This window comes from Oncorhynchus mykiss, chromosome 31 (assembly GCF_013265735.2).
Source record: "Oncorhynchus mykiss isolate Arlee chromosome 31, USDA_OmykA_1.1, whole genome shotgun sequence".
Lineage (NCBI taxonomy): Eukaryota > Metazoa > Chordata > Actinopteri > Salmoniformes > Salmonidae > Oncorhynchus > Oncorhynchus mykiss.
This window is the reverse complement of record NC_050571.1, coordinates 8,552,669-8,565,453: the sequence shown is the minus strand read 5'-3', so window position 1 is coordinate 8,565,453 and position 12,785 is coordinate 8,552,669. Positions and strand designations below refer to the sequence as shown.

At 37.3% G+C, this 12,785-nt stretch overlaps 1 protein-coding gene across 4 annotated transcripts in view; it reads right to left on the bottom strand.

Annotated features, from left to right (window-relative positions):
- Positions 1 to 12,785, bottom strand: part of LOC110504553 (glycine receptor subunit alphaZ1) — a 99,921-nt gene that overhangs the window by 35,972 nt on the left and 51,164 nt on the right. For all 4 annotated transcript variants that reach the window (XM_036969878.1, XM_036969879.1, XM_036969880.1 and 1 more), the window contains one exon: positions 4,345 to 4,568. In XM_036969878.1, the coding sequence (XP_036825773.1) occupies positions 4,345 to 4,568 (224 nt within the window). The remainder of the gene's footprint in view (positions 1 to 4,344; positions 4,569 to 12,785) is intronic.

The window sequence follows — 12,785 nt, the reverse complement described above, 5'->3', positions numbered from 1 at the left end:
CATGATGCCTTGTAATCTAAAAGGTTACAATACACATCTCAGGCATTCTTCCCCTCATGCCAAACACCTTCCTGCTTGCCGTGCACGTGAACCTTATCCCCAAACACCTTCCTGCTTGCCGTGCACGTGAACCTCATCCCCAAACACCTTCCTGCTTGCAGTACACGTGAACCTCATCCCCAAACACATTCCTGCTTGCCGTGAATGTGAACCTCATCCCCAAACAGACTGGCTGCATCTTCATGCTATTGTTCATACCGCGAGTATAGAAAAACATCTATAGAAGAGGCAGCCATTCATGCTTCAACCTAGACGGCTGCTGTTACTTTTATCTTGAGATACATGTAGGTAGGAGAGGAGCAGGTCTATTGGTTGCATTGCATTCATAGTTTACTTATACCACAGTGTGATATCATCACCGTTACACGACAAATGTTATTTATAAGGATTCTTCTTTTCAATCAGAAAAGACACCTGAGGCAGGTTCTCTTTAACGAGGGGTCAGGTGAGAATCAAATACACTGAGGCAGGTTCTCTTTAACGCGGGGTCAGGTGAGCTCAAATTCACCGAGGCAGGTTCTCTTTAATGCGGGGTCAGGTGAAAATCAAATACACTGAGGCTGGTTCTCTTTAACGCGGGGTCAGGTGAAAATCAAAGACACTGAGGCAGGATCTCTTTAACGCGGGGTCAGGTGAAAATCAAAGACACTGAGGCAGGATCTCTTTAACGCGGGGTCAGGTGAGAATCAAAGACACTGAGGCAGGTTCTCTTTAGCGCGGGGTCAGGTGAGAATCAAAGACACTGAGGCAGGTTCTCTTTAACACGGGGTCAGGTGAGAATCAAAGACACTGAGGCAGGATCTCTTTAACGCGGGGTCAGGTGAGAATCAAAGACACTGAGGCAGGATCTCTTTAACGCGGGGTCAGGTGAGAATCAAAGACACTGAGGCAGGTTCTCTTTAGCGCGGGGTCAGGTGGGCTCAAAGCGATCTAATGGGTTCATTTGATGGTGTCAAGGTAAGATACGAGAAGGCCTCTTCTCACTGCCTTCCCATGGCTGTTTATAAGGATCCAATTCCTCTCTGTCTGTCCAAGGGTTGAATACTAGGCTTGATAACAGATCAAATACATTGCAAAAATGCTTGCATTTAAAGTCGATCACTTTTGTTGTTATGTGGATGTTAATATCTGTTTTGTTTCCACCGTAAGCAATATAATATGTCAGCCATAGGCCATGCACCAGATAGACATTAATCTGTCAGCTATAGGTCTAGCACCGGATAGACATTTATCTGTCAGCTATAGGTCTAGCATCGGATAGACATTCATCTGTCAGCTATAGGTCTAGCACCAGATAGACATTTATCTGTCAGCTATAGGTCTAGCACCGGATAGACATTCATCTGTCAGCTATAGGTCTAGTACCGGATAGACATTCATCTGTCAGCTATAGGTCTAGCACCGGATAGACATTCATCTGTCAGCTATAGGTCTAGCACCAGATAGACATTCATCTTTCAGCTATAGGTCTAGCACCGGATAGACATTCATCTGTCAGCTATAGGTCTAGCACCAGACATTCATCTGTCAGCTATAGGTCTAGCACCGGATAGACATTCATCTGTCAGCTATAGGTCTAGCACCGGATAGACATTCATCTGTCAGCTATAGGTCTAGCACCGGATAGACATTAATCTGTCAGCTATAGGTCTAGCACCGGATAGACATTCATCTGTCAGCTATAGGTCTAGCACCGGATAGACATTCATCTGTCAGCTATAGGTCTAGCACCAGATAGACATTAATCTGTCAGCTATAGGTCTAGCACCGGATAGACATTCATCTGTCAGCTATAGGTCTAGTACCGGATAGACATTCATCTGTCAGCTATAGGTCTAGTACCGGATAGACATTCATTTGTCAGCTATAGGTCTAGCACCGGATAGACATTCATCTGTCAGCTATAGGTCTAGCACCGGATAGACATTCATCTGTCAGCTATAGGTCTAGCACCGGATACACATTCATCTGTCAGGTATAGGTCTAGCACCAGACATTCATCTTTCAGCTATAGGTCTAGCACCGGATACACATTCATCTGTCAGCCATAGGTCTAGCACCAGACATTCATCTGTCAGCTATAGGTCTAGCACCAGACATTCATCTGTCAGCTATAGGTCTAGCACCAGACATTCATCTGTCAGCTATAGGTCTAGCACCAGACATTCATCTGTCAGCTATAGGTCTAGCACCGCATAGACATTTATCTGTCAGCTATAGGTCTAGCACCGGATAGACATTCATCTGTCAGCTATAGGTCTAGCACCGGATAGAAATTCATCTGTCAGCTATAGGTCTAGCACCGGATAGACATTCATCTGTCAGCTATAGGTCTAGCACCGGATAGACATTCATCTGTCAGCTATAGGTCTAGCACCGGATAGAAATTCATCTGTCAGCTATAGGTCTAGCACCGGATCGACATTAATCTGTCAGCTATAGGTCTAGCACCAGACATTCATCTGTCAGCTATAGGTCTAGCACCGGATAGACATTCATCTGTCAGCTATAGGTCTAGCACCGGATAGAAATTCATCTGTCAGCTATAGGTCTAGCACCGGATCGACATTAATCTGTCAGCTATAGGTCTAGCACCAGACATTCATCTGTCAGCTATAGGTCTAGAACCGGATAGACATTCATCTGTCAGCTATAGGTCTAGCACCAGACATTCATCTGTCAGCTATAGGTCTAGCACCGCATAGACATTTATCTGTCAGCTATAGGTCTAGCACCGGATAGACATGCATCTGTCAGCTATAGGACTAGCACCGGATAGACATTAATCTGTCAGCTATAGGTCTAGCACCGGATAGACATTCATCTGTCAGCTATAGGTCTAGCACCGGATAGACATTCATCTGTCAGCTATAGGTCTAGCACCGGATAGACATTCATCTGTCAGCTATAGGTCTAGCACCAGACATTCATCTGTCAGCTATAGGTCTAGCACCGGATAGACATTTATCTGTCAGCTATAGGTCTAGCACCGGATAGACATTCATCTGTCAGCTATAGGTCTAGTACCGGATAGACATTCATCTGTCAGCTATAGGTCTAGCACCGGATAGACATTTATCTGTCAGCTATAGGTCTAGCACCAGATAGACATTCATCTGTCAGCTATAGGTCTAGCACCAGACATTCATCTGTCAGCTATAGGTCTAGCACCAGATAGACATTCATCTGTCAGCTATAGGTCTAGCACCAGATAGACATTCATCTGTCAGCTATAGGTCTAGCACCGGATAGACATTCATCTGTCAGCTATAGGTCTAGCACCAGATAGACATTCATCTGTCAGCTATAGGTCTAGCACCGGATAGACATTCATCTGTCAGCTATAGGTCTAGCACCGGATAGACATTAATCTGTCAGCTATAGGTCTAGCACCAGACATTCATCTGTCAGTTATAGGTCTAGCACCAGACATTCATCTGTCAGCTATAGGTCTAGCACCAGACATTCATCTGTCAGCTATAGGTCTAGCACCAGACATTCATCTGTCAGCTATAGGTCTAGCACCAGATAGACATTCATCTGTCAGCTATAGGTCTAGTACCGGATAGACATTCATCTGTCAGCTATAGGTCTAGTACCGGATAGACATTCATCTGTCAGCTATAGGTCTAGCACCAGATAGACATTTATCTGTCAGCTATAGGTCTAGCACCGGATAGACATTTATCTGTCAGCTATAGGTCTAGTACCGGATAGACATTCATCTGTCAGCTATAGGTCTAGCACCAGATAGACATTCATCTGTCAGCTATAGGTCTAGCACCGGATAGACATTCATCTGTCAGCTATAGGTCTAGTACCGGATAGACATTCATCTGTCAGCTATAGGTCTAGCACCAGATAGACATTCATCTGTCAGCTATAGGTCTAGTACCAGACATTCATCTGTCAGCTATAGGTCTAGTACCGGATAGACATTCATCTGTCAGCTATAGGTCTAGTACCAGACATTCATCTGTCAGCTATAGGTCTAGCACCGGATAGACATTCATCTGTCAGCTATAGGTCTAGCACCGGATAGACATTCATCTGTCAGCTATAGGTCTAGTACCGGATAGACATTCATCTGTCAGCTATAGGTCTAGCACCAGATAGACATTCATCTGTCAGCTATAGGTCTAGCACCGGATAGACATTTATCTGTCAGCTATAGGTCTAGCACCAGATAGACATTCATCTGTCAGCTATAGGTCTAGCACCGGATAGACATTCTGAGAAACTAACAAGAAAAGAGGAAGGTACAACAAGAAAAGAATAGCATACCGAATACTATACAATACGTTCCCATTTTTTGAAATCCTTAGTAGTTTGTTGTCAGTCGTAACCTCATGGAAATTTGCGCCTTTTTCGTTGGCGAAGAACAAATCAGGTTTCCAGATAGAGTCCAACATAGACGGGTCCAGGTCGAGAGAGTCGTCGGGGTATTCACTATAGGCCAGCCTGGGGTCGTTCCATTGCTGCCTCAGGAAGATATTCACTCTGTAGTCCTGGGGAGAGAACAGTTGAATGTCAATCAGTGCATCAGATTGTCAGAGAAAGACCTAGGTATGTCAGTGCATTGTATAGCCAGGACTCAGGGGGAGGTTTGATTGATTGATTGGCTGGTTTGCTTGTTTGTTTAATTTAATAATTGATTTCTGGGTTAAAGGCTTGACATGGGGATTTCAAGGCCATCAGACTGTTTATTTATTTATTTTTATTTCACCTTTATTTAACCAGGTAGGCAAGTTGAGAACAAGTTCTCATTTACAATTGCGACCACCACTAACAGTGGCTACTGCCAACATATTGACTCAACTCTCTTTTGCCACTTTAATAATGCAAAAAATGATGTCAAAATGTATCACTAGCCACTTTTAACAATGTCACTTAATATAATGTTTACATACCCTACATTACTCATCTCATATGTATATACTGTACCCTATACCATCTACTGCATCTTGCCTATGCCGCTCTGTACCATCACTCATTCATATATCTTTGTGTACATATTCTTTATCCCTTTACACTTGTGTGTGTATAAGGTAGTTGTTGTGGAATTGTTAGGTTAGAGTACTCGTTGGTTATTACTGCATTGTCGGAACTAGAAGCACGAGCATTTCTCTACACTCGCATTAACATCTGCTAACCATGTGTATGTAACCATTAACACCTGCTAACCATGTGTATGTGACAAATACATTTGATTTGATTTGATTTTGGTTTCCAATTCTTTCGACCTAAAATAAAAACCTATGCATTTTTATTGAATAAAGCTTAGTTAAACTAAAGATTCTATATTAGACGTTATTGGGCCTTCCATGTGTATATTGTTTATGCGAATCAAGCCTGTCTGAACAGTAGCAGCATTCTTAAGGCAGGAGCTAAGTAACGATCCTGGTGGTTCATGGTGTCCTTTAGAAATATAGCCCTTCAATAGAGCTGTGTCCTTTAGAAAACACATATATATATATATATTCAATAGAGCTGTGTCCTTTAGAAAACACATATAGCCCTTCAATAGAGCTGTGTCCTTTAGAAAACACATATATATATATATATTCAATAGAGCTGTGTCCTTTAGAAATATAGCCCTTCAATAGAGCTGTGTCCTTTAGAAAACACATATAGCCCTTCAATAGAGCTGTGTCCTTTAGAAAACACATATAGCCCTTCAATAGAGCTGTGTCCTTTAGAAAACACATATAGCCCTTCAATAGAGCTGTGTCCTTTAGAAAACACATATATATATATATATTCAATAGAGCTGTGGCCTTTAGAAAACACATATATATATATATATATTCAATAGAGCTGTGGCCTTTAGAAAACACATATAGCCCTTCAATAGAGCTGTGGCCTTTAGAAAACACATATATATATATATTCAATAGAGCTGTGTCCTTTAGAAAACACATATATATATATATTCAATAGAGCTGTGGCCTTTAGAAAACACATATATATATATATTCAATAGAGCTGTGGCCTTTAGAAAACACATATATATATATATTCAATAGAGCTGTGGCCTTTAGAAAACACATATATATATATATTCAATAGAGCTGTGGCCTTTAGAAAACACATATATATATATATTCAATAGAGCTGTGGCCTTTAGAAAACACATATATATATATATATTCAATAGAGCTGTGGCCTTTAGAAAACACATATATATATATATTCAATAGAGCTGTGGCCTTTAGAAAACACATATAGCCCTTCAATAGAGCTGTGTCCTTTAGAAAACACATATAGCCCTTCAATAGAGCTGTGGCCTTTAGAAAACACATATATATATATATTCAATAGAGCTGTGGCCTTTAGAAAACACATATATATATATATATTCAATAGAGCTGTGTCCTTTAGAAAACACATATATATATATATATTCAATAGAGCTGTGGCCTTTAGAAAACACATATATATATATATATTCAATAGAGCTGTGGCCTTTAGAAAACACATATATATATATATATTCAATAGAGCTGTGTCCTTTAGAAAACACATATATATATATATATTCAATAGAGCTGTGTCCTTTAGAAAACACATATATATATATATTCAATAGAGCTGTGTCCTTTAGAAAACACATATAGCCCTTCAATAGAGCTGTGTCCTTTAGAAAACACATATAGCCCTTCAATAGAGCTGTGTCCTTTAGAAAACACATATAGCCCTTCAATAGAGCTGTGTCCTTTAGAAAACACATATAGCCCTTCAATAGAGCTGTGTCCTTTAGAAATATAGCCCTTCAATAGAGCTGTGTCCTTTAGAAAACACATATATATATATATTCAATAGAGCTGTGGCCTTTAGAAATATAGCCCTTCAATAGAGCTGTGTCCTTTAGAAAACACATATAGCCCTTCAATAGAGCTGTGTCCTTTAGAAAACACATATATATATATATATTCAATAGAGCTGTGGCCTTTAGAAAACACATATAGCCCTTCAATAGAGCTGTGTCCTTTAGAAAACACATATATATATATATATTCAATAGAGCTGTGTCCTTTAGAAAACAAATATATATATATATATATTCAATAGAGCTGTGTCCTTTAGAAAACACATATATATATATATATTCAATAGAGCTGTGTCCTTTAGAAAACACATATATATATATATTCAATAGAGCTGTGGCCTTTAGAAAACACATATATATATATATTCAATAGAGCTGTGGCCTTTAGAAAACACATATATATATATATTCAATAGAGCTGTGTCCTTTAGAAAACACATATAGCCCTTCAATAGAGCTGTGTCCTTTAGAAAACACATATATATATATATTCAATAGAGCTGTGTCCTTTAGAAAACACATATAGCCCTTCAATAGAGCTGTGTCCTTTAGAAAACACATATATATATATATATATTCAATAGAGCTGTGTCCTTTAGAAAACACATATAGCCCTTCAATAGAGCTGTGGCCTTTAGAAAACACATATATATATATATATATATATATATTCAATAGAGCTGTGTCCTTTAGAAAACACATATAGCCCTTCAATAGAGCTGTGGCCTTTAGAAAACACATATATATATATATTCAATAGAGCTGTGTCCTTTAGAAAACACATATAGCCCTTCAATAGAGCTGTGTCCTTTAGAAAACACATATAGCCCTTCAATAGAGCTGTGGCCTTTAGAAAACACATATATATATATATTCAATAGAGCTGTGGCCTTTAGAAAACACATATATATATATATATATTCAATAGAGCTGTGTCCTTTAGAAATATAGCCCTTCAATAGAGCTGTGGCCTTTAGAAAACACATATAGCCCTTCAATAGAGCTGTGTCCTTTAGAAAACACATATATATATACATATTCAATAGAGCTGTGTCCTTTAGAAAACACATATATATATACATATTCAATAGAGCTGTGTCCTTTAGAAAACACATATATATATATATTCAATAGAGCTGTGGCCTTTAGAAAACACATATAGCCCTTCAATAGAGCTGTGGCCTTTAGAAAACACATATAGCCCTTCAATAGAGCTGTGGCCTTTAGAAAACACATATATATATACATATTCAATAGAGCTGTGTCCTTTAGAAAACACATATATATATATATATATTCAATAGAGCTGTGTCCTTTAGAAAACACATATATATATATATATATTCAATAGAGCTGTGTCCTTTAGAAAACACATATAGCCCTTCAATAGAGCTGTGGCCTTTAGAAAACACATATATATATATATTCAATAGAGCTGTGTCCTTTAGAAATATAGCCCTTCAATAGAGCTGTGGCCTTTAGAAAACACATATATATATATATATTCAATAGAGCTGTGTCCTTTAGAAAACACATATAGCCCTTCAATAGAGCTGTGTCCTTTAGAAAACACATATAGCCCTTCAATAGAGCTGTGTCCTTTAGAAAACACATATATATATATATATTCAATAGAGCTGTGGCCTTTAGAAAACACATATATATATATATATATTCAATAGAGCTGTGGCCTTTAGAAAACACATATAGCCCTTCAATAGAGCTGTGGCCTTTAGAAAACACATATATATATATATTCAATAGAGCTGTGTCCTTTAGAAAACACATATATATATATATTCAATAGAGCTGTGGCCTTTAGAAAACACATATATATATATATTCAATAGAGCTGTGGCCTTTAGAAAACACATATATATATATATTCAATAGAGCTGTGGCCTTTAGAAAACACATATATATATATATTCAATAGAGCTGTGGCCTTTAGAAAACACATATAGCCCTTCAATAGAGCTGTGTCCTTTAGAAAACACATATATATATATATATTCAATAGAGCTGTGTCCTTTAGAAAACACATATATATATATATATTCAATAGAGCTGTGTCCTTTAGAAATATAGCCCTTCAATAGAGCTGTGTCCTTTAGAAAACACATATATATATATATATTCAATAGAGCTGTGTCCTTTAGAAAACACATATAGCCCTTCAATAGAGCTGTGTCCTTTAGAAAACACATATATATATATATATTCAATAGAGCTGTGTCCTTTAGAAAACACATATAGCCCTTCAATAGAGCTGTGGCCTTTAGAAAACACATATAGCCCTTCAATAGAGCTGTGTCCTTTAGAAAACACATATATATATATATTCAATAGAGCTGTGGCCTTTAGAAAACACATATAGCCCTTCAATAGAGCTGTGGCCTTTAGAAAACACATATAGCCCTTCAATAGAGCTGTGTCCTTTAGAAAACACATATATATATATATTCAATAGAGCTGTGTCCTTTAGAAAACACATATAGCCCTTCAATAGAGCTGTGTCCTTTAGAAAACACATATATATATATATTCAATAGAGCTGTGTCCTTTAGAAAACACATATAGCCCTTCAATAGAGCTGTGTCCTTTAGAAAACACATATATATATATATTCAATAGAGCTGTGTCCTTTAGAAAACACATATAGCCCTTCAATAGAGCTGTGTCCTTTAGAAAACACATATATATATATATTCAATAGAGCTGTGTCCTTTAGAAAACACATATAGCCCTTCAATAGAGCTGTGTCCTTTAGAAAACACATATATATATATATATATTCAATAGAGCTGTGGCCTTTAGAAAACACATATATATATATATTCAATAGAGCTGTGTCCTTTAGAAATATAGCCCTTCAATAGAGCTGTGGCCTTTAGAAAACACATATATATATATATTCAATAGAGCTGTGGCCTTTAGAAAACACATATATATATATATTCAATAGAGCTGTGGCCTTTAGAAAACACATATAGCCCTTCAATAGAGCTGTGGCCTTTAGAAAACACATATATATATATATATTCAATAGAGCTGTGGCCTTTAGAAAACACATATAGCCCTTCAATAGAGCTGTGTCCTTTAGAAAACACATATATATATATATATATTCAATAGAGCTGTGTCCTTTAGAAAACACATATAGCCCTTCAATAGAGCTGTGTCCTTTAGAAAACACATATAGCCCTTCAATAGAGCTGTGTCCTTTAGAAAACACATATAGCCCTTCAATAGAGCTGTGTCCTTTAGAAAACACATATATATATATATATTCAATAGAGCTGTGTCCTTTAGAAAACACATATAGCCCTTCAATAGAGCTGTGTCCTTTAGAAAACACATATATATATATATATTCAATAGAGCTGTGTCCTTTAGAAAACACATATAGCCCTTCAATAGAGCTGTGTCCTTTAGAAAACACATATAGCCCTTCAATAGAGCTGTGTCCTTTAGAAAACACATATAGCCCTTCAATAGAGCTGTGTCCTTTAGAAAACACATATAGCCCTTCAATAGAGCTGTGTCCTTTAGAAAACACATATAGCCCTTCAATAGAGCTGTGTCCTTTAGAAAACACATATATATATATATATTCAATAGAGCTGTGTCCTTTAGAAAACACATATATATATATATATATTCAATAGAGCTGTGTCCTTTAGAAAACACATATATATATATATATTCAATAGAGCTGTGTCCTTTAGAAAACACATATAGCCCTTCAATAGAGCTGTGTCCTTTAGAAAACACATATAGCCCTTCAATAGAGCTGTGTCCTTTAGAAAACACATATAGCCCTTCAATAGAGCTGTGGCCTTTAGAAAACACATATATATATATATATTCAATAGAGCTGTGTCCTTTAGAAAACACATATAGCCCTTCAATAGAGCTGTGGCCTTTAGAAAACACATATAGCCCTTCAATAGAGCTGTGGCCTTTAGCCACGACAGTCCACCGTAATTGTCAATTATTCTAGAGACGAGGCTGTAACGTAGCGAGGTATGACAGCAGGTGACCTTTCCAATGGCAATCAGCCACAACATTAGAAATATGTTTTCTAGAAATGATCTCACAACACACAGATACACCTGTTTTGTTATTATGGGAATTTTGTTGGAAAATAAAAATGAGTTTTTACGGAAAACTGACTATGATTACAGAATGAGGTCTAGTTTGACTATGATTACAGAATGAGGTTAAGTCTGACTATGATTACAGAATGAGGTCTAGTCTGTCTGTGATTACAGAATGAGGTCTAGTCTGACTATGATCACAAAATTAGGTCTAGTCTGTCTGTGATTACAGAATGAGGTTAAATCTGTCTGTGATTACAGAATGAGGTCTCGTTTGACTATGATCACAAAATTAGGTCTAGTCTGACTATGATTACAGAATGAGGTCTAGTCTGACTATGATCACAAAATTAGGTCTAGTTTGACTATGATTACAGAATGAGGTCTAGTCTGACAATGATTACAGAATGAGGTCTAGTCTGACTATGATCACAAAATTAGGTCTAGTCTGACTATGATCACAAAATTAGGTCTAGTCTGACTATGATCACAAAATGAGGTCTAGTCTGTCTGTGATTAAAGAATGAGGTCTTCATAGACCTTTTCATTATTTAAAATAGCAGTAATCTAGATTCTTAACACACAGGTGGAATATGAAAATATTCCCCCAACAAAGGATACAATATAAGAGTGGAGGCTGTCGTACAATTATCTCCCAGGGCAGTTAGGTAATTTCACATTATGGCAAAACATCTTCTGTTTTTCACGAGAAGTGACTGAAAGGGTTCTACACGGAACCCAAAATGGTTCTACTGTGAAACAAAAGGGTTCTATTTAAAACAAGAAGGGTTCTTTAAAGGGTTCTCCAATGTGGATAGCCAAATTGGTTTGCTGCCAACATAGAAATATAATTAGCCTAAAGGGAAGCACCTGTTCAAGTTAATGTTCAGTGATGGGTGGATGGGCGGCCATATTGAGTAATTCAATTTCTATGACTGTCAAAGCTACCTTATGTGATGACTGATTTGACTGTTTGTTACTATCAACTCCTTACAACTACACATTATAAGTCATATCAAGTAAGATAGAAAACAAATTGTCATCAATGTCAAATCCCACCAAATGGAAACATATTTAATGTGTGTGATAAGGATTAGCCGTCTTTTTTTTCAATTTTTGCCTAAAATGTCATACCCAAATCTAACTGCCTGTAGCTCAGGCCCTGGATCAAGGATATGCATATTCTTGGTACCATTTGAAAGGAAACACTTTGGAGTTTATGGAAATGTGAAAGGAATGTAAGTAGAATATAACACAATAGATCTAGTAAGAGATAATGCAAAGAAAAAAACAACCGTTATTTTGTATTTTCTTTGTATCATCATCTTTGAAATGCAAGATAAAGGCCATAATGTATTATTCCAGCCCAGGTGAAATTTACATTTTGGTCACTAGATGGCAGAAGTGTATGTGCAAAGTTTTAGACTGATCCAATGAACTATTGCATTTATGTTCAATATTTTGTATCAAGACTGCCCAAATGTGCCTAATTTGTTTATTAATAACTTTCATTTTCAAAATTGTGCACTCTCCTCAAACAATTGCATGATATTCTTTCACTGTAATAGCTACTGTAAATTAGACAGTGCAGTTAGATTAACAATAATTTAAGCTTCCTGCAAATGTCAGATATGTCTATACCCTTGGTCATTTTCTTGTTACTTACAACCTCATGCTAATCACATTAGCCTACGTTAGCTCACTGTCCCATGGAAGGGACACTGATCCCGAAGAAGTTTTAACACAGTGTGACCAACTGGGTTCAAGCACGGGTCTCCTACACGAGAAAAGAGGAT